The sequence below is a fragment of the Pocillopora damicornis genome, chromosome 13 (assembly GCF_964200805.1).
Source record: "Pocillopora damicornis chromosome 13, jaPocDami1.2, whole genome shotgun sequence".
Taxonomy (NCBI): Eukaryota; Metazoa; Cnidaria; class Anthozoa; order Scleractinia; family Pocilloporidae; genus Pocillopora; species Pocillopora damicornis.
The window spans coordinates 16336884-16359913 of record NC_142682.1 but is presented as its reverse complement, the minus strand read 5'-3'; the positions used below and the strand labels follow the sequence as shown (position 1 = coordinate 16359913).

The window sequence follows — 23030 nt, the reverse complement described above, 5'->3', positions numbered from 1 at the left end:
ACAGCTTTCGTTACCTTACTTTAAAACTCTTCTCAATAACTGATAATATTAATTGAAAGTATCATTCTTACAGCTCTAAGCTTTCCTCTTGAGTCTAACTTTGAAAGACGAAATAATATCCTCCAGCTAATCATTAACTCTCTGAAATATGATGGATATCTGTGGTCGCTTTTCTTTCGTTAATCTGACATTAATTTTTGCAGAGTAGATGAGGCCTTCCAAACAGAATAAAAAGTCGTCTGAGATCTTTTCAATTAGATAAAAGTGGACAAACGGGCAAACATTTGATTTGAATAATGTCCTAAGAAGTTCCTCAGTGGAAGTATGGTTTAAAAATAAATGAGTTCATTCAATTCAAAATCATTCTGTTACAGCCAAGACTTATCCTTATTCATTCTTCCGTGTAGGATGAGGCAAATGTAGGAAACAAAAGCACTTAAACATCCGAAAGAAAATGCCTACGGCTGAGAATGATTAAAGCTCGGTATCGTTCCATTAAAGGATGAGACCTTTTCGCCCAACTGTAGTTCTTTGACGTTCAAAAGGTATCTGCGGTCGCCTTATCGGTTTGTCAATAATTCTAACCTGGATTATCTGGGGTTCATCTCATTGACTAAAAAATTAAAATCTAAACAGATCGAATAAGACTGACAGTGTGCCGTTAACAGTGACTAAGATAGAAAGTCTAATAGGAATAACTAAGTCACAGCCAAAGGCTGAATTGAATTATTATTTAAAATATAAGTAAAGTACAAATAAAACTGGGGCTATTTTCAATGGACTAATACTCGATGTGAACGATATGTTGTTTGTTAAGAATGAAATTACCCGAGGCTTTGAACAGAGGTACAACTGGAAATGATTTTTGCTGTAGTCATGAAACGTGGAGCATCATGAGTAACACGCAAATAAGAAATCTACGAACGCACTTTGGTTCATGCCATCTATGAAATAAGCTTGCGTGGTAAGCGGCATGTCAACTTTATATTCTTTCAGCCATAGCTAATTGATATAAGCTTTCGCTGTAGACATCGTTTGCATCATAAATGTCATATAAAAAAATTGTTGAGGGCGGCTTAATCCTTTTAGAAGAAAAAAGTGTACTGGGGATATCACATTGAAAAAAACGGAGGAAGATAATCGTATTTTTACTTTGCAAAACTGGTGGGGTCGTTCGCTTACTGCTTGTGAAGTGGATAAATAATAAACTGAAGCTCGAAGAAAATGGGATTCAACCTCCTTAACAAGAGAAGCTGTCTTGCTTCTATGATAATCTTTCTCTCCTTTGGATTGACTATAACTCAAGATACCTACTTTTCAATGGTAAATTTTTCCATTTTTTTGACAAAATTTAACAAGGTTTTAGAGCTATTATCCAGGTCAAATACAATATCAGTAACTTTGAAGCTTGGTTCTATGAACTTGAAACCAGAAACTCAAGCTTGCCATCTTCCTGAAACTTACGACTTTCTTGCATCATTATAACCATATTGAAATTGAAATAAAAGAAAACAACTCACTCATTTATTCACATTATGGGCTCTCACTCGCTCGCTCGCTCGCTCGCTCACCCACTCGATCACCCATTCAGAAACAAAAAGGCTACCATGGTTTTTATCAACCTCAACCCTGCGCTCTTTTCCAATTTGAACATCACAAGAATCATGTCCATACATGTTCCTGATGGTATCCACTGTAGATTAGCCTGTTTAAAAACGACTTTATGTTTTCGTATAACCTGGCTGTACTTCCCGGTGTGAATGCAAAGCTCCTCAGTGAGCTGCTTCCATACCACAAATATAACAACTTTGGATAAATTGATCTACAGTCCAACTCAGTTATAATCACTTCAGTGTTCCACTAAGATCAAATGTATTTGTGCTGGTTGTATTTGACAAAGATTTGGGAATACTGAGATCAAAGATGGAAAGAAATGTTTTCCGCGTATTATATCTTATTTGAATTGAAACTCGAGAAGATAAATAATTATATAGTTTCGTGTTAATTTCATCTGCCCACCTTCCCTAATTTTGCATTCGGTGTAATCCAGCTCTTTTATCAGTTTTGTCTAACTTTAGTTTCTACCAGTCACACACCATCAAATGATAGACTTGTTTAATAAATAATGAGTCCATGATGTTGTTTCATGATACCGATATATAGCACTATGATGATTCATGTAACATTCATGACACTTAATTTCCTCTTAACAGAACCCTCGCTCCCGCAGTCCCTGTCGGAACGGTTCAACTTGTGTTGCCAAGCGCGTCGCTGACGATTATAAGTGCACATACACACGAGGATTTAAAGGAAAGAACTGCCGTAAAGCTATACGCTCTCAACCTATAACCATCATTACCAATCTCGATTTTTTGGAGCGTTTTGACAGAGAGCAAACATTCAAACTGTCAGCTTTAGAAATTCTCTACGGTGAAAAATTTACATTATGAACTCGTTGATAAAACCCAGCAAATTTTTAACAAATAGAGAAGCCTTGACTATGCTCTGTTCTGTTATAAAGCACGCAGGAAGCGGCTAGAGCACGAAAGAAGTGTAGGGAGAAACACGAGACGTAATCAAGACCGCTCGGGATGACAGTGCCGTAAAACTCGGCTGCAGTGACTGATGTAGCTGAATCTAGCTAGGAGAAATGTTCAGTGAACTTCAGCCGAATTATGGCTCATAAAAACACGCGAGTTTTTTCACATGACAAGGTAGAAAACAAACTGTTCAAGGCGAGTGTTTTTTAAATGAACGACAGCCGAATTCACCGGAACATGAAGATCGCTCGGGATGACAGCGCCGCAAAACTCGGCTGCAGTGACTGGAGTAACTTTCCACTCAACTCAATGGAAAGGATATCAGAGCGAGCTCTTATTTTTTCACTCAAAGGGCGGCCGATGTAGTTTCTGAGGCTTGCTTTACTGTGATGACCGGAGATCGCCATGATGAGCGAGCCGCGACGGACTTCAGCATGATCATATTTGCTCAGACACCGTCATGATTAGCATGAATTTTAACAGTTATGCCAGTTTGGTTATATTTTTCATCATTTCTGTTTTGTTCTGTTTTGTTTTTGAACTCTGAACTTTTTATATTATACGAGTGTTAGCTGTGTTTGATTTTTATTATCGTACGTAAGCTTGCAATCTAACTGAGTGTGAAAATCTTTAAAACTCGAAATGTCTATTTTGTTTTTCCTTTGAGGATTTTCGTATCTGCTCACGTTTTAATATAGTAAATTACGGCGCATGGTATGTTTACAAACCTTTGTTTGGTTCTTCGAATTCTGTTGCTACTTGCCGGCTCGCTTGTTCCGAAATTTCACTTTCAATTATCGGAAAAAAGCTAAAAAGAAGTCCCGGAAAAGGTCGAACACAATACAATTTGGCAGATGGCGTGACAGCTTTAGCTCAGTTCTATGCTCTATACTCTCATAGAGCACGCTCTTTCAACCAATGACAGCGCGCGTTAATACGTACTCAGATTTAGAATACTTAGACATCAAAATCCTGCCGACCTCATCTCCCTTACCTGGTATGATTCGCAAAGTAAAAGAGAATCTCTATACAGTTATCTCAAGAATTTTTCTTTTCACAAACTCCTCACAGAATAAGATGCAGTGTCGAGGCTTGTTTGGCGTTTTAAATAAGATCATGAAGCCTCAGTATCTTGTTCTTTTCGTTTTCAAGTTTTTTTCAATCGCAAGTGGTGTGGTTGGCTTACTCTGAATTTGTAATTTGTCTCTCTTGTTTCCCTTCTTTAATCATATGGTAAGTTTAGATACTTTCTGTTTCGAATTTCGCTTCGCTCGGTAATCTTTGGGGTGGTTTGCAGGTTATTAAGGCTTGTTACGAGTTCGTAAACCAAAACGAAAGGTTGTTGTACCAGCAGTTTGTGATGTTTTCCGCCCGATCAATAAAAACGTTGTGTTTAGAAGGCTGTTCGTGTGATAGAGCCACGCCCTGAACCGCTGTATATGTCCGGCCCGGAAATCCATTTTGAAACCACTTGTGATCCCTGCAAACTGACTGGCTTTCATCGATGCGATTTAATCACAAATCACACCATCTTATGTTCTTAATCGCATCTTTTTCCCAGCCAATGAGACAGCTTTACTAAAACACAGCAACCAAACAAATTTCAAGGCTTGTTTGAAGAAATCAATCAAATTGCAGGAAATGAGAGACAAATTTTGCAACTTTTTACAAACCAGCTCATTACACTGGATCAATAAAATACCTGTACAGCCGAAAAAATTATTGTATTGAGCGACTGAAGTTTGTGATCCAAAATAGATGTGATAAAGTGGTAATCGAACTTCGTTTATTGCAACTTTGGACTGAAATCGTAATCAGTGATTCTTGTGATTTGAAATCAAACATGCGCTGCGCGCTCGTTTGATTTGTAATCAAGCGTATGATTTCAGACCAAATTGCTCTTCACTCAGTTCAATAACCATTACTTCTATATCTAGAGGTGGTGGCGGCGTATTGACACATCTATACAAACACGTGAAGTCCATAGTTATTCTAACTTAAGACTTGTTGAAGTTTTCAGACTTTCGTGTTACATCGAGATATTACATGCTGATCACCGCTACATTATGGAGTCGAGGGTTAACGTTATAAAATGTGACGACGGCCGTTCTTCTATACTTCAAAAGTAATTAATATCAAAAAGAAACACATGCAGCGACGAGTCTTCAAACCCAATTATTATGACCAGTAACGATAAATAACTTGGTCTGACTCAAGTGTTAATTTCGTTTACAATGGTGTCAAGGAGAGAACAAATAAGAGGAAATTATTAGTACCAACAAGCAAACTTTTACTAATTGAACGCCCCGAAAAGATTTGAATTAATTGCATGTTATATTCAGATCTGCCGCAGTGTTCATCATGGAACCAAGAAAGGAGAAACCTTATCCTAATCCGATATTGATGCGCCTTTCATCATGGACATCATGACCTTTTTCACCAAATGCCACGCCACCCTTCTGGCCATGTGAATTAGTGAACGCTGTGCGGAAGAATGACGCGCTAACATCGGAGCACCAATTGGTGCATGTCATGAAAAAATCCCCTGTGTGGGCAGAAACCAGGAAGCCCCTGTAGAGCAGATCATCACAAATCAGAAGCTGGTAGGAATAAGCCGGATCAGCCCCCACGCCGTCCCACAACCCATAGGTGTGTGCAGATTTTCCGTAATTGAGGGAGGCCTTAATAGCTTGATTATTTCGTGACTTGAAGTAAATTTTTCTTTCCAGTTTGGTGATCCTCAAAGATGATTTCTGTGAACTGAAATGATCATAATGAAATAATAAACTTAACAGCGTTATTTTTTTCCTTAATAACTAATACACATATTCAATTCACGAAAATTCTGGTGGAAAGTAGAGTAAGGAGAATCGATGCAGAATGGAGGAGTCAGTCTGTCTAAAACGTGATTTAAAAGAGGTAGAGGAACTTAGTAATAAATTTGAACAACATTAACAACAACGAACAAACAGTTAGTTGTTATAGACGGCTTTTTTGTGGAGTAATAGAAGCGAGGTGGTCACATTGAGTTGTTCACATACAGCTGTTTCGAGAAAGTTTGCTGGAAAAAGAAGCCGCAAAAGTGCACGCGATAATGTTAAAGGATAATCTGAGTATCCAGTGTTCCTTTTATTTCAGTAAGCGAAATAAATCAGTCAATCAATCAAACCTACTGTGCCCCGTTCTTAGAATGACGTTTTCTCAGATTTCCTGAAATCCTGAGGTCACCTACTCACATTATCTTTCGGAGTTATCACGTGCACTTTTACGCTTTTTTCCGACAACCTTTCACGAAACTGCTATATTCAATTGCTTGCGCCCAACGACGATAATAGAGTAAAGTGGTTTATATTAAAATCTCGCATATGGGAATGTCTGTGGTATGATCGTTAACGTCTGCTAACAAACTTACTGGGATGTTGTTGCAATTGGTTCTGTAGCCGTCACTTCCATAAGGAAACTAAGCGTTGTATGCGAACTCAGTCTTAGGTCTGACATATTCATCGGTTTATAACACATGGTCCATTCTCCATTGTGTGTCGTTATGTAACAGTAGGCCTGAAATGCATCGCAATGGCTTCCTCCATTCGGGTCCAACCAGTACATGCCATAACCCCGGGAAAAACCTCGTTCCGTAATGTCCAGGCAATGTGGTCCAACAAATGGACCTGAATATTAAAAGGAATAATACCTGAGTTTATGTGGCTAAAAGAAATTGGTTTATCAGTATGACTTATGACTACAGCTGAGTTCCGAAAATTCGAATCTTCGAGGGCAATTGAGTTCGAAAAAAGTTCGTATCATCGCAGGTGAAACTTAGTAGAAGTTCAGGAAACATTGTCATTTCTTTCGAGCATTAAAGATTTGAATCAAATGTTTTTGTTAAGGTAATTGCTTTTGGTAAAGCGTAGTCAGATGAAAATGAAACATTTTGGGAAAAAGAATCTAAGTATTTAAGTTCTCTGAAGAAAAAGTGCAAAACAGGTGAACTTGACTGGACTGCCGCGCGTTTTGTGTACGCGTGCATGCTTGAAACTGATGATTCAGCGTTTTGGATTAGCGTGAATACTGTTCGTTTCGACTGGTCAGGTTTTGAAAATTGTGTTTCTATAGAGCATGGAAAAAAACCAATTGGGAAATGCCCAGAAAGAAAACGAAAACTGGTTTCAGTAAGCAGAAGGTTGGAATTATCGGGGATTCTTGTTATTGAGGTTGACAGAATCTCGGGTTAAATAAAATGATTAGCAAAAGCGAAAACTCAAAAGAATGCGAAACAGAAAAAAAAAACGTCAGAGCAAAGTGACCTAACTCCCGTCCCCTTCTACGCTCGGCGTGTCGGATTCTTCTTCGTTTTTAACAAAATCGAGATATTTAAGATCGACAAGCTAAGTTTTCTTTCTAACAAAAGGACTACTATTTCTATAACCAGGTCCGTGTCACTGAGACAAGAGAATCACAGTTTAAATTCTCTTGAGTGAAGTTATCATACGAAATCACAGCTGTCAAATAACACTTTCAATCATGTACTTTCCTATTAGCAGCAGCCCCAATTGATTTACTTAAATGGAGAGGGGACGTATAGCTTAAACTGAAACAAGATTGCACTTCCAGTTTTACTGAAATGATGGAATATGGGATTGCTAATAAGTTCATTGGGTTCCCTGTGCTTATCGGACGGAAGCAGTTCACACAAAAAATTTCCCCACTTATCAGGAAATACAGCCAGGTTATACAAAAACCACGAAGTGATTTCCAAACAGGAAAATACGCACTCGCTGCCATCTTGGACAGTTCTGAACCAATTCTTGTAATATTTAATCAAGAAAACGCTTCAAGTTTGAAGCTGATATAAGACACTAGAGGAAATTTCGGAACAAGCGAGCTAGCAAGTAGCAACAGGAGAACCAAACTAAGGTTTGTAAACATGCCAGGCGCCGTAATTTACGTTATTAAAACGAGAGCAGAGACGAAAATCCTCAAAGAGAAAACAAAATGGGAAAGTCCGAGTTTTAAAGGTTTTCACGCTCAGCTAGATTGCGAGCTTACGTACGGTAATAAAAATCGTATAGTATACAAAGTTTTATGTTCAAAACAAAGCAGAACAAAACAGGAATGATGAAAAAAAATAACCAAGATGGCCTAACTGTCAAAATTCATTCTAATCATGACAGCGTCAGAGCGACTGCGATCATGATGAGGTCCATCGCGGCTAGCTGATCATGCGATTTCTGGTCATCGCAGTAAAGCAAGCCTCAGAAGCTACATCGGCCGCCCTTCGAGTGAAAAAATAATAACTTGCTCTGATATCCTTTCCGATGCTTCGAGTGGAAGGCCACATCAGTCACTGCAGCTGAGTTTTACAGCGCTGTGATCCCGAGCGATCTTGATTACGTCTCGTGTTTCTCCCTACACTTCTTTCGTGCTCTAGCCGCTTCCTGCGTGCTTTATAACAGAAAAGAGCACAGTCAAGGCTTCTCTATTTGTTAACAAGAATTCAAGAACTTTTATCAAATTTGGACGAAAAGCGCTGGCTCCCTGCCATGGATACAGGCGTACATCATATAAAAAAAAAAGTGAAAGATAAAAAAATGAAAGAAAACGTGCGATTGCGCCAGAACTTCTTAGTGGTTAACTGATTTTATTTTCAATGTCACCAACAACCATTAACACATCTTTTGTTGACATTGTTCTAAGGCGAGTTCGAAATGCATCTCTGATTGTATTTTTTTAAGCCACATAACAGTCACCGTCCTTAATTCGTAAACAAAAACAACTTTTCTTAACCTGGGAAGCCAATTACATATTGACTTGAATATCTGCACCTGACAACGACACTGACCGCGGGAGCCAATAAGAGAATGACTTAAGACAAGACTTGAATAACCTCTCGTTACGCGGGTTGGCAATTTCGACTTCGTCCTTCAAATGGAACTGCGTGATTATCAGTTGAATTAAACGAAATATTCATAATACAAATGAATGTTTACGAACTCGTTTTCGATTCACTGCAGGCACAAAAAGTTAAAATCAAGACTGTTCATAGAAGATTGCGATGTTGCTTTAAAAAAAAAAAACTGTAAACAAACTAATTACAACTTTGTTTTTTTGTAACCTGTCTTCTCAGTTTTCCCATTTAGACAGAGGCTTGATGCCAACACAAAATATCAACTGTTTACTTCGGTTTCACTGTTTATTGCTTTGCTAAGCCAATGAATGTACGTAAACGTAGAATTAAAAATACATAATCCTTCTACTTTCTTTCTAAACAAATCTTGTTGTTCGTAATCATTCCGCCTGCCTACCTATTTTTCCAATGGATTATATATTGACAACTACCTACAAAATGTTGCATTTATAAAATTACAACAATACCGAAATCACTCTTTACATTATACTTGTGAAATATTCTCTCAAGAGTCTGGTGTCATATTAAGATGAAGCCCTCCGTCTTTTCTTGTTACTTTGGTTGGTTAATGACAGAGGGATGTTACACGTAGATTGCCTTTACAACTACTACTACGAATACTTCCTTTATTTAATAGTGACACAGATTCTTCTAAATCAGCATGAAAATTACTTCGACTACTACTATACTTCTTCCTCTACTGTATTGTGACACAGATTCTACGAAATCAGCATGTAAATTGCTTCAACTACTACAACTGCATCTTCCTTTACTGTATTGTGACACAGATTCTGCTAAATCAGCATGTAAATTGATTAAAGTCCTACTACTACATCTTTCTTGACTGTATTGCCTCACAGACTCCACCACATTTATACAATCTGCGTATAGGTGTAGGATAGGCAAATCTTGGCGTGTGTTAGTAATATATACATCCTGAGTTAAAGCTGTCTTTTATTGTAAGCCAACTCTGATGCGCCTTTTATCATGGACATCATGACCTTTTATTCACAAATTTATGCCTCCTAAACGTGGGATCACCTAAAGTTTGGCTGACATTACGAGCCCAACCAACGTGGAGAAGCCATTTCTGAACATCCTTCAATTCATATAGTGGATAAATATTATGCTACATGCCTCACTCTCTGAACATTTCGCAGACCAACATATTTATAATCCAGCGTTACTCTGAAAGATTGGTTCACCACGTTATGGAAATTACATTAAAGTGATTTAGCATGAGGGCGGGAACGTCATTTCAGAACGGGGAAGCGCGCGGATAGTCTGGACACGACTCTATTTCGAATTCCGGTGTTAGCGTTTCTGTTCTCCCCAACAAGTTCAGGACGTCATTACGCTGGTTTTTTCGTCGTGTTCAAAACGCCTGGGATTTGCGTAAATTTTGCGCTTATAAACGAGATAATGCTGTTTGCAATTATTTCAGGACTCATTTCCAGGATAACCTGGTTCCTTTCTTCGGTTTATTTGGTGTATTTTGGGAAAATTTACCGCTTCATTTATGCTGAATTCCCGAAAGGAAACACAATCGTTGGCAAGCGCCAGATCCAAGCTTTTAGGGCTCAGCACACTTGTTATTGAGCAAGGCTTAAAACAGTGAAAGGGCTGTTCTTTGATACATTTCTTTCTCCTGTACGAAAACTGTAAGAATGGGACGCTGTTGATTTTATCACGAATCAATTTATCAATAAATTAAACTTGTTCCATGTTGAAGTTTATCAAAATGAAATATCACGACGCTTACCTACTGTATTATTCAGTGTGATTTTTTGTTATTGCTGTTTTTACCGTGATTGAAAACTTTTCTGCGAATTGAAGTCAAAGATGAAATAAAATTGAGAATAGCTCAGGTATGCACTTTTTTATGTTTGAAAATTTTGATCAGCGCCGGTGAAAACTAAGACAAGAAAGTCATGCTCTCGCTTCCAAATAAAATGACTATCAACTTGATTTCGGCACGGCTTTCTAAATCGATTAATTTGATTTACTCTTGAACGACTTCATTCGCTAAAAAAAAAATTTTAAATAAGCAAAAGCGAAAAAAAAATAAAAATAGGAACGAAATCTTATTCCTAAGTCTAACCGTTTCGTTGGTGACTAGTTTGAGTTAATTTCATTCTTTCACGGATAAATAGGAACTCATCGTAAATAACTCCATCGTTGGGTTGCTTGGTTTCTACATGGTTTCGCCATAACTACTGATAATTCCTTTCAAAATGCATTTCAACTCTAAGAAGGTGGTGCTCAAAAGAGATGTACTGTCATAATTGAGAAGAATATTCAGTAAACAAGGGGAAAAACGACGACGATTTCCAAATTATCCTTTACAAAATTATGAAGAAAAACATGTAATGCTGAAATCTAGTAGTACGAAACAAACGACAGAGACACAAATCATAAGAAAAAAACTATTTAGTGGGCTTCAAAATTTGATAGACGAATCAGCAGACTCGAGACTAAACTGGAATGGATAGTTTCAAAGTTTAATCGCTCATGTGGATTCATATTAACAACTTACTTGCCCTATCTATAACTATCTTCTGTTTGCGCTTGTTACATATCTCTCAACGAAGATAATTTCGTTGTCCTTAGAGTGGTCTATAAAACCGAAAATTCAAAGTAATCAATTCAGTGGTGATCTTTAAAAAGCCGAGGTGAGGATTCTCGTTGCAACGACTGCTAAATCACTTTTCAACACAACGCGACGGCATTCTCGACCCAGTTTCTTATCGAAATTTTTGCTGCGCGCCGTTCTAATATAACGTTCCCGTCCTCTTGTTAATCCATTCTATTATAGTGGCAAGGACATCAAAAGCACGCCTACCTCAGATGTACTCCGCATACGCCCCTGAAAACCACTTAGAGTGATGGAGGTCTCCTCTTAAAATATGTACCTTATTATCATTGTTATCATTATTATCATTATTATTACTTGATATGGGGCGGGGCTATCTAGAGATACGACTAGGCCTATCTTGATTGTACGCGTAAAATTCTGGAAAGTTGCTCGTTGAAATACCAAATTGCTGTTATTGACAAATAGCAAATTTATACAAAAAGTGACTACCTAAATTTCTTGATATTTTATTCAAACGTTAATCCAATCTTTATTTTCATTCTTCACAATAATTGCAAACATTCGTCAAAATGTGAAAAAAAGCTTAAAACTTAGCTGTAGTAAATTGCTCGCAAATATGGGTGAAATTTAAGGATACTCTTATGCCTAAAGGAACAAGATACATGTTTCATATGACGTCTTGCCACCTTACAATATCAGATAAGAATCGCAACAGGCATGAAAAAAGTTGTCAAGTGTTGCTAAACGTTCAGAAATTTGCATAGATTAAAGTGTTATATGAAAACTGTTGACTTTTTTGTGCTTGAAATGTGCCTAAAGCCATATTTTGCACAAAAATTGCGCAATAAAGCAAAAATTGTTCGTGGTTGTTTGGACCACGAAAAGTTGCTCAGAAGTTGCCGTGCACAATCGGGACAAGCCTAGATACGATTAATATGTTATGCTAATGTTTAAATATGACATACATAAGAAGGGAATTATGCAGCTCAATCCGTAAATGTCTTAGCGCAGACCGACACTGATGAGCCTTTTATCGAGTGCTCGGGCGCCATTGGTGTTAAAGGCCACACCAGAGTAATGCGAACTGGTAGATGCAGTGCGGATGTATGGGGAAACATAATCGCCACGCCAGTCATCACAATCCTTGTAACAATTTGTGTAACCAGAAACGAAGAAGCCACTGTAGAATGAGGTATCACAAATCAGTAGCTGATAGTCGTAAGCGTCGCTCACTCCCACACCATCCCACAATCCATAAGTAGAAGCACCGTTCCCATAATTCAAATTGGCCGTTATGGGCTGGTTGGGTCTTCGGTTGAAATACCCTTTAGCCAAAGTTTGATGATCCAAGAACATAATCTCTGTAAACTGGAAAAAGAGACAAAGCCTCGTATTATAAGGTGTAAAATTCCGACCTTTTTTACAGCCTTAGTCCAGGTTTTATGTGCTTAAGTATTTTCTTTAGTTAAGAAGGTACAGTGCAGCAGCCATTTTCAGTTCGGTGAACGAATAGATACCAGTATATGAAATGTATTATACGGAGAGAGTTGTTTAAAAGATTTTCTTGAATTTAACACAAAAATACTAACAAACCGTTATGTACATCGACACACCTATTTGTACATCATACAATAAAGCAAAAAATGAAATAATATTTCGAGATCCATACGCATACATACTAAGCGATCCAAATTCATAGAGATAAGGGATTATTCAATCAGCTTACAGAGATGTTGTTGCAGTTGGTCCTGTAGCCGACAGTTCCATAGGGAATAGAGGCGTTGTATGTGACCTCGGTCCTCGGTTTGACAAATTCATCGGTAGTGTAACAAATGGTCCATCCTCCATTGTGTGACGTCATGTCGCAGTAGGCCAGGAGTGCATTGGAATGGCTTCCTCCATCCGGGTCTAACCAGTACATGCCATCTCCCTGTGAGAGACTTCGCTCCTTAATGTCCAAGCAATTTTTTCCAACAAAGGGGCCTGATTATCGATTGAATATAATTAATCATTAATCTTTATGAAAGGAAAGAGAAATTTCACTTTCTGATTTTCATGCCAATACATTTTACACCGATGAGGTGAGAAAATGGGTCCCCGTTTGAAAAATACCTTGATGCGTTTTTAACCGCAAGTTGAGCAGCGGCTAGTGAACATTCAATGCCCCTTCGTCAGGGTGAAACATTGAAATACAAGATGCATTTATAGTGACACTTATTGTGAATGACGAAGAATCAGCAATATCTGCTGGGGCATATAGAAAAAAAGGCCTATGAAAGCTATAATCACAGAGTCTTAAGTATTTCCTAGTCTGCTATCACTGTTTCCCGTGAAATGGCGCCAAATATGTGAAGGCATCCAAATCAATTTGCTCTGAAACCCAATTGGAACCCTTTGTAGGCCATTAGGGGGAAACAGCACGGGGCTGAATTGTGTTCAAATGAATAAAGGGGGTAAGTTTCTAAGGAAACTAGGGTGCTGCGTCGGTGGGAGAGTATAGCAGGTACCCTAACGCTCTTACGTCAGCTATTTTACTCTTTATGTTGGTCAATTTACGTTTTCAACTCAGTTATTAACACTAAATTACCTGATTTGTGTTCAACGGAGAATGAGAGAGAAAGAGATGGAAATGAAGGGTAATGTAACGAATAAGAAAGAAAGGAACAGAAAAGTTGTGAATCTCCTATTATGATACCTGTTTTGCAGTCTTTTCCGTTGTAAAACCGAGGACACCAACTGCAGTAATAATCTCCATCTTTGAATTTGGCAACACGCTTTCCTTTGTTTATGCAAGGATCGTTGATGCAGGGACTCTGTTTCCACAAAACAGGAGAAAGTTAACTTTATCATCCCAGATAAAAATGCCTTTTGACAATAATCAATACATTACTCATTTTCAAGACCTTTTGGGCCAATTACCACAAGAATAAGAACATTCAGAGGCGGCGCAGTGAACTTAACACACGTGCTAAGTTAACCAAGGAATTCTTCTTACCATAACTTCATTTGCCTCATTGAAGTTGCCAGCTAATATTACAGCTGTCAATTCAGACTTTTCTCCGAACATTATTCCAAAATCAGCCGTGGATCATAAGTAAGTCTCCTTCGCAGCCGTTGTTGGGTCTCCACATACAACGCAGTCTCTCCCCCGCCTCTCCAACAACTGGACGCGTTGCTTGACGAGGACCACACAACAACTGTGATCAAGGAGACCAGGCACAAGCAGTTGTGGATAGTCTCCTTGATCGCAGCTGTTGTTTGGTCCCTAAATGAAAGTTTAATTATTAGAGTCTACGAAATTCACAAATATATCGGTCATGTACACGTCGTATACTCCTTAATTTACAATGATCAGAACTGTTTCACATACCCATCTTTTATGAAGCCCAGCCAGAAAATTATTATGTATAAAATCGATAGTGTGACTGCCGATCACACGAAATAATGTATTTTCAAAATAATTTTCTTGCTCTAATCCCTGAATTTGCTAAAACACTTGAAAAGGTTTATCTTTATTTATGATAATGCTAATGTTACTAGAGCGTTTTTCGATTCAAACTACACTCACTGTTTTACTAAAATGATGAAACATCGGGTTGTGGATCAATTCATTGGGCATCCTGTGCTTGTCAGAAGGTAGAAGTTCACACAACAGTTTTCCGTTGATATCAGGAAACGTAGCCAGGTTAAAAGAAGAACATGAAGTGACTTGTAAACAGGCCAATCCACACTCGGTGTCCTTTTGGACAAGTTTTGAACCGATTATTGTGATGTTCAGGTAGGAAAAATGTTCGTGCTTGAAGTTCGCATATGATACACCTGGCTCAGCAAAATCTTGCCGAACACCTTTAAACAGAAGGAATTACATTCATATTAGTTTTATCAAGCTATGGCAAAATATTCGAGAATGATTTCCTGTCAGAATCTAAAACTCTATTTTAAAGGAGTGCGCTTTATGAAACACTTTTAGACAGGACAGCGGCTGAGCGTAACCTTACGTAAGAGACGAAAATTTTTTTTTGCCGGATATACCAAAGCAGCGAGGTTAAAAAGCATGAGAACCCTTAACTTATACTGATCAAAGTCTCGGCAACTAAGCACATTAGTGGGTTATTCGGACCCGCCATTCAATCAGAAGCAGTTTAAAAGATGTCAACTGCTGTTTTTTTTTTTTAGTAGGACGCTTCGGGTTGCTTCGTTTAAGTATCTTTTCCCTCCGACTATTTATACCAAGTTATTACAAAGTGCGACAAGTATTTTAAAAAAGAGCCACAGTTTATTTCTATTATCACAAATTGCGATGGTCTGTTATTACAAAGTGCGACAGCATTTTTCTTACTCACTGTGACAAGTGTTATAGAAAGTGCCACTGGTATTGGAAAATGCGACAATTTTACTACAAAGTGTGACAGGTATTTTAAAGTGCGACAGAACCTCCTGCATCACCGGCGACTGAATTAAAACTGTTTAGCTCAGTCCTACTGTTATTATTCAAAATTATGCTTAAAGATACTTGTTATCATTTCCAACAGTTACATCCCTCGCGACAAAGTATATTTAATAGAGGACATCTAACTGACGATTAAAATTTTGGCCATTTTACAGTCAACTCTTACACTTAACAGCTAAATTTAACCACATTAAAACCCTCCTAAAACATTTTTAGACACGTCTACTTTGTGAGTGTAGTTCAATTGAGCAGTGACCGTTTTGTGAGTAATCATTTAAAGCTACAAGCTGTTATACCTAGGTGTTAAATAAGATCTTAGTCATCACTTGGTATCATATCGATGATGATCGATGACAGTTTAACCGAGAAAAAAGAATAGGAAAATAAAGGAAGAAAAAAATAAGCAGCAAAAAAACCGAGACGGCGCGACTCGTGAAATTTGACTTTCGTGTGTATGGTACGTGTCAAATATTGGTCTAAATTTCCTAAAAACTTTCATTAAAAAAAAACCAAATGTATTTATGGTTTTCTTCAAGGACTGAAGAGTCAAGCTGAATTATGAAAGTGAGTGTTAACTTCTTCAAGATAGTCCTTATCGACGCTTACGGACCAAACATTGAAACTACAAAATCCGATAACATAACATATTCATGTTCGAATCAAACATAATTTCGGTCAAAAGGACATAAATAGTAAATTTCAGAAACCACACCTTCACAAATTATCAAGATATATATTGCGGTCATCGTTATAATCAGATCCATTTCTTGTAGTCGCGAATTCGGCAATGTTGTGGCACGGAGCTTCATATCTAAACTGTTGACAGACAAACTTATATATATACGTTATTTTCGTAATACTGAAATAAAAGTTTCAAACGACGCGAATTTACCCCTGCTATATTGCAGCATTAGGAGAATAGTTTTATTCTTGTTAAAAATTCCGTAAACGGTTCATGTAAACGAAAAACCCGTCAGAAATCTTCCATTAAAAGGTTTCTTTGGTATGAGGAGTCTCCAAGTAAATATTAGCCCAAGTAATTCTTAAACGTCCGCTGGTTTTTAGTGTACATCTCGATTGTTCGAAGCTTTAAGAGGAAAACTATGGACAAGTTGTGAATTAATAAGGAAGTTATCTCCTCGTAATCTACATCATCATCCACGTCGTCGTCGTAATATCATCAAGAGAAATTAAGAATTTATCGATAAAATATTAAAACGAAGGCACCTTGTGTCATGGCCAGTCCAAACAAGATAAAGGTCATCATCGTAAAAAGACAGCTTCGACGTTGTGAGAGGCTGTGTGTCATTTTCCAAGCTTCAGCAGATTATTCATCTGCAGGACTATCGAAGGGCAGTAATCAATACAGGAAGTTAATAGTCGCTTCTGGAAGTTAATGACTTACAGCTTGATTTTTTATTTTTTCAAGTAATGCATTTCTATTGGCCAAGGCAAAGTATATACTGTACTTGTAATGACAAATTATAAAGCGAATAACAAAGAGATAGCACCTGCAAACGAGAGGTTGAATTGGCGACACCAGGTGAACATTGACAGCTTTCCTTACCTTACTTTAAAAATATTTTCAATAATTGATAATAGTAATTGACAGTTTCATTCTTAGAGCTCTAAGCTCTCCCCTTGAGTCTAATTCTGAAAAGATGAAATAATGTCCTGCAGCTAATCAGTAACTCTCTGACGTATAATGAATAGCTGTGGTCGCTTGTCTTTCGTACTTCTGACATTTATTTTTGTAGAGCAGTTGACGCCTTCCAAACACAATCAACAGTTTTGTCTATGAGATCTTTTCAAATAGATAAAAGTGGACAAACGGGCAAACATTTGATTTGAATAATGTCCTTAGAAGTTCCTCAGTGGAAGTATGTTTTAAAAATAAATGAATTCATAGAAAGCTCTGCAATATTAATGTTTAAGTTTAAAATTAGCGACAACTAAATTACCACAAGCGTCCAATGGAGGACAACTTTAGAGGACTTATATCTTGCGATTGCCAAATGTTTTGCTATACGAGCTTAAAAATTGATTTCGAACGCACAAATCATTTTTTTAAAAAAACGCTTTGATAAATTGCATTCTAGCTTTCGAGAGAAGGCGTCAAACCAGATTTCTCAGTTTGAAAAGCTGAAAAAGAGCCAAGCAAATATTGGCTTACGCTTTCGCTCTAAACATAGGCGTCATAGATACATGTAACATAAACAAACCGGTTCACTTTGGCTAAATTACACGGGATGAAATACACACGTAAGAGGATATCACCCTCATCTCATTTCAGTTTGCAAAAGATTCAACGGTTACTTTAAAAGATCTTGAAAGCGTATCATTATATTTGTTTGGTTGGATAGTCTTGTGTTTCAGGGAGTGAGTAAACAAATGATATCATCAAAGGCAACCGACGTTCTTCCATTTACAATTTTCAAGTGGAATGTTATCACCAGCAGTTCAATTACAAAAACAGTTAGATGCTGCTCCCCCCCCCCCAAAAAAAAGACAAAAACCAAAAAGAAAGCAAAACAAAATTCAGCCACTTTATAACTTGAGCTTCTGCTGCGATAAGCGATGCGAGAATGAACAATGGAATATCACTGACACGAAAATGCTCTCCACTACTATTGCTTTATACTTTAATAAAAGCACTTAACTCGAAAGATATTTATTGCTGCGCTCGGTTAAAACTTTGTGGCAGAAATTCAAAATCATTCTGTCACAGCCAAGGCTTGTCTTCATTAATTCTTCCGTGTAGGATGAGGCAAATATGGGAAACAAATACACTTTAACATACAAAGGAAAATGCCTCAGGTAGGCTCTCGAGCTCGAGTCATCTATATCGAGCTCGGTTTCCCGGCCGGGAACAAATATTGATTCACAACTTGGATAAATCGATGTACAGTCCAATTCAGTTATAATCACTTCAGTGTTCCGGTAAGATCTAATGTATTTGTGCGAGCTGTATTTGACAAAGATTTGGGAATACTGAGATCAAAGATGGAAAGAAATGTTTTCCGCGTATTATATCCTATTTAATTCAAACTTGAGGAAATAAATAAAAATATAGTTCCGTGCTAATTTCATCAGCCCACCTTCCCTAATTTTGCGTTCGGTGTAATTCAGTTCTTTTATCAGTTTTGCCTAACTTTAGTTTCCACCAGTCACAGACCATCAAATGATAGACGTGTTTAATAAGTAATTAGTCCATAATGTTGTTTCATGCTACTAATATATGGCTCTATGCAACTTCATATAACTTAGTGTCCTCTAAACAAAACCCTTGCTCCAGCAATCCTTGCCGGAACGGTTCAACTTGTGTGGCCAAGCGTGTCGAGTGACGATTATAAGTGCACATGCACACCAGGATTTAAAGGAAAGAACTACCGTAAAGCTGTAGGTATTTAAATATTACCACGCTCTCAACGTATAACCTTCACTACCAATCTCGAGTTTTTAGAGCGTTATGACGGCGAGCAAACATTCAAAAAGTCAGCTTTAGAAATTCTCCACCGTGACCAAAATCCATTATGAACTCGTTGATAAAACCCAGCAAATTATTTTTGCTCTGAAATTGTGATTTGTCTCTAATGTTTCCCTCCTTTCATCATATGGTAAGTTTAGATAGTTCCTGTTTCGAATTTCGCTTCGCTGAATAACCTTTGATGTGTTTTGCAGGTTATTACGGCTTGTTACGAGTTCCTAATCCAAAATAGAAGGTTGTTGTGCTAGCAGTTTGTGACGTTCTCCGCCCGATCAATAAAGACGTTGTTTGGAAGGCCAAAACTTACTACATCCATATTGAAATCACTTGACTGTAATCCCTGCAAACTGACTGGCTCTCATCGATGCGATTTAATCACATCACTAATCCTAGCCAATGAGACAGCTTTACTAAAACACAGCAACAAAACAAATTTCAAGGCTTATTTGAAGAAATCAATCAAATTGCAGGAAAATGAGAGACAAATTTTGCAACTTTTTACAAACCAGCTCATTACACCGGATCAATAAAATACCTGTATAGCCGGGAAAAAATCTGGTATTGAGTGACTGAATTTTGCGATTCAAAATAGATGTGATAAAGTGGTAATTGAACTTCGTTTATTGCAACTTTGGACTGAAATCGTAATCAGTGATTCTTGTGAGTTGAAATCAAACATGCGCTGCGCGCTCGTCTGATTTGAAATCAAGCGTATGATTTCAGACCAAATTGCACTTCACTCAGTTCGATAACCATTACTTCTATATTTAGAGGTGGTGGCGGCATATTGACACATTTATACAAACACATGAAGTCCATAGTTATTCTAACTTAACACTTGTTTAAATTTTCAGACTTTCGTGTTACATCGAGATATTACATGCTGATCACCGCTACATTATGGAGTTAAGGGTTAACGTTATCTGTTATCTTGCTTCAAAAGTAAGCAATCTCCGAAAGAAAAGCAGCGACGAATCTCTTAAATCTCTCAAACTTTAAATGCTTGAACGCCCAGAAAACATTTGAAATAAATGCATGTTATATCTAGGTCTGCCTTGGTGTTTACCATGGAACCAAGAAAGGAGAAAACTTATTGTAGGCCGATACTGATACGCCTTTTATCATGGACTTCATGACCTTTTTCACCAAATGCCACGCCACCCTTCTGGCCATGTGAACTAGTGAACGCAGTGCGGAAGAATGACGCGCTAACATCGGAGCACCAATAGGTGCATGTCTGTAGTATGATCATTAATATCAGCTAAAAAACTTACTGGGATATTGTTACAATCAGTTCTGTAGCCGTCACTTCCATAAGGAAAGTGGGCGTTGTATGTGACCTCCCTCTTAGGTCTGACATATTCATCGGTAGTGTAACACATGGTCCATCCTCCATTGTGTGACGTCATGTCACAGTAGGCCTGAAATGCATTGAAATGGCTTCCTCCATCCGGGTCCAACCAGTACATGCCATTACCTCGGGAAAAACCTCGTTCCTTAATGTCCAGGCAATGAAGTCCAACAAATGGACCTGAATATTAAAAGGAATAATAACTGAGTCTATGTGGCTAATAGAAGTTGGTTTATCAGTATGACTTGTGACTTATGAATTCTTGTTATTGAGGTTGAGAGAATCGCAGGTTAAATAAAATGAATAGCAAAAGCGCTAAAATTTGTTTAGTCAGAAATAAATTGCGGTCAGTTTTCTGCATAGCTTAAAAGAATACGAAACAGAAAAAAAAAGTCAGAGTAAACTGAGCTAACCCCCCTCCCCCCCTCCCCCTTCTGCGCTCGGATTCTCCCCTCCTAGAGGTCTTTCTTTCACATGTACCACTCGGTTTTTTTTTTTTCATTTTAATGGAACCAAAGTGAAACTTTCGCCACCAGTAGAAGACTACAGGACCCAGTTGTTCAAAGGGCCAATAACGCTACCCAACCGAAAAATTTTTATCCATTAAATAAGTTTTAACGTACTGCGCTATCAATCGGATAGACACATGATCTATTCGGTGGACACTGTTATCCATGCTAAGAACAACTACGGCCTGGAGACTGATTGAGGAGTAACAGGAAGAAACAACGAGTAGAAAAGAAAAGAATGGAGATGGAAGAGGCGGAGTAGGAGATACCTTTACTGCAGTCTTTGCCGTTGTAAAATGGTGGACATATGCTGCAGTGATAATCATTTTCTTTGTAATTTACCACACAAGTTGCATTGCTTATGCATGGATCGCTGAAGCAAGGAGTCTGTTTCAACAAAATAAAACAATAGTTCTCATCTTTTTTGTTAAACAACAAATAGATTCCAAGTTTTCCTACGTCTGTTTTAAAAAGAGATCACAGATGACGTCAAAAGTGTTAAGCATTAAAAATCGGCACACGAGGCGTAACTGAGCGTGAACTGGTGACTGATTTCTTGTGATAGATAAATATAGAAAGAATCCTAATATTGTTATCGGTGCAGACGTCTGTGCCTCTTTCCTCCAATAGATCATTAGTAAGAACCGCTTTACATGCATTTATAGCTTAGTTGAGATATTCAAGATTGACACGCTAAGTTTTCTTTCTAACAAAGGGACCACCATTACTATAACGAGGTCTGTGTTATTAAGGCAAGAGAATTGCCGTTTATATTCTCTTGACTGAAGTTATCGTACAAAATCACAGCTGTCAAATGACACTTTCAATCACGCACTTTCCTATCAGCAGTGGCTCAATTGATTTACTTAAGGGGGAGGGGACGTATAGCTTAAACTGAAACAAGATTGCACTTACAGTTTTACTGAAATGATGGAATATGGGATTGCTGATGAGTTCATTGGGTTCCCTGTGCTTATCGGACGGAAACAGTTCACACAACAGCTTTCCCCACTTATCAGGAAATGCAGCCAGATTGTGCGAAAAACACGAAGTGATTTCCAAACAGGCAAATCCACACTCGCTACCATCTTGGACAAGTTCTGAACCAATTCTTGTAATATTTGAGTAAGAAAACGCTTCAGGTTTGAAGTTGAGGCAAGACACACCCGCAGAGGAATCCTGGCGATGGAAACCTTGTAACGAGAGAAACCATATCTAAGTTAGTTTTGCACGGAAAAGTGGCTGAGGGCGGCCCCGTTTACATAGAAACAGGAAACTTGTCGACATCATAACACAGCAGTTTACATGTTGAACTTATAAGGTTTAATTTGTATCATAACATTGTCAGCCTCCGGTTCCGTGCCGACCAAAGAATCAGTTTAGTCGTCTCCATCTCGCTCCTTAAATCTCGTTTCACCGGAGAAATAAAGAATTGACACTGGGTCGACGTGAAAAAGGATACGTAGCCGAAAAATGATGGCGTGACCTGTGAAATTTGGCCACAAATTTGCGAGACAATTACCATCACCTCTTTTTTTCCTGTTCCCGAGTAAAACAAAGATCTGTAATGTCGATTTTGGAGGGATATTTTATCAGCTTTTCAAAAGAAGTCTATGTAGGATATCCTTCCCTTTATTAAATGATAAAAGTCAGCGTTAGATATCGCTGCACGAGACAACCTATTTTAATGCCTAGCCAGAAAAAATCCACGCAAAATTCGGTTAATGTCCTGCATAACATGGTCATGATTTAATACTAAGTTCCTTTTTCTTAGGGAGGAAGAACTAAGAAATAGTAAATAAGGAAGGCAATTTACCTTTAGTTGTGGCAAAGAGAAAAATTAAGGTCATCAATACAGTTAGACCGATTTGTTGCGGTCGTGGATCACCGCTGTTGCAATCCGGAGCATCATGACTAAAGTGTTGACAACAACACCTTCAGCGTCTTCAATTTTTTCTGTGGTGTGAAGTGTAAGATACTTTTTCAAAGAAGCAACACCTGTGGGTCCATCTAAATGATGAATTAAATGAATAGACCTGTGTTCACGAATTAATATTTTAACTAGGCTTGCGTTCACGAAAGGTGGAATTCTATCGAGGAATCAGTTGGAGGTAACCCATTCAGAACCATATTATTAACTAGAATTCAGAAACTGTTATCAAATTTGATGAAAAGCGCTAGCTTCCTGCCAT

General features: G+C 38.0%; 2 protein-coding genes and 1 pseudogene across 2 annotated transcripts; all 3 read right to left on the bottom strand.

Annotated features, from left to right (window-relative positions):
* Positions 1 to 4924: 4924 nt before the first annotated feature.
* Positions 4925 to 6146, bottom strand: LOC113681083 (uncharacterized; annotated as a pseudogene).
* Positions 6147 to 11810: 5664 nt separating this feature from the next.
* On the bottom strand, positions 11811 to 16818 carry LOC149035708 (uncharacterized). The gene is made up of 5 exons (XM_089190957.1): positions 16719 to 16818; positions 14610 to 14887; positions 13737 to 13854; positions 12768 to 13024; positions 11811 to 12409 (listed from the first exon to the last, which is right to left on the bottom strand). The coding sequence occupies exons 1-5, from the start codon at positions 16798 to 16800 to the stop codon at positions 12044 to 12046; spliced, it is 1101 nt and encodes a 366-aa protein (XP_089047083.1). The 5' UTR covers positions 16801 to 16818; the 3' UTR covers positions 11811 to 12043.
* Positions 16819 to 20023: 3205 nt separating this feature from the next.
* On the bottom strand, positions 20024 to 20508 carry LOC149035707 (uncharacterized). The gene is made up of 2 exons (XM_089191324.1): positions 20253 to 20508; positions 20024 to 20215 (listed from the first exon to the last, which is right to left on the bottom strand). Exons 1-2 carry the CDS (start codon positions 20445 to 20447, stop codon positions 20069 to 20071), a joined length of 342 nt encoding a protein of 113 aa, XP_089047450.1. The 5' UTR covers positions 20448 to 20508; the 3' UTR covers positions 20024 to 20068.
* Between the last annotated feature and the right edge of the window lie 2522 nt (positions 20509 to 23030).

Excerpts from the sequence above, each read along its gene's own strand:
- LOC149035708 (XM_089190957.1), bottom strand. The coding sequence starts at position 16,800 with ATGACACACAGCCTCTCACAACGTCGAAGCTGTCTTTTTACGATGATG. Across the intron at positions 14,888-16,718 it reads TGGACTGGCCATGACACAAG|GTGTTCGGCAAGATTTTGCT; the intron begins GTGCCTTCGTTT and ends TTCTGTTTAAAG. Across the intron at positions 12,410-12,767 it reads CCAACTGCAACAACATCTCT|TTTACAGAGATTATGTTCTT; the intron begins GTAAGCTGATTG and ends CTCTTTTTCCAG.
- LOC149035707 (XM_089191324.1), bottom strand. The coding sequence starts at position 20,447 with ATGTACTGGTTGGACCCGGATGGAGGAAGCCATTTCAATGCATTTCAG. Across the intron at positions 20,216-20,252 it reads CTGATTGTAACAATATCCCA|ACATGCACCTATTGGTGCTC; the intron begins GTAAGTTTTTTA and ends ATCATACTACAG.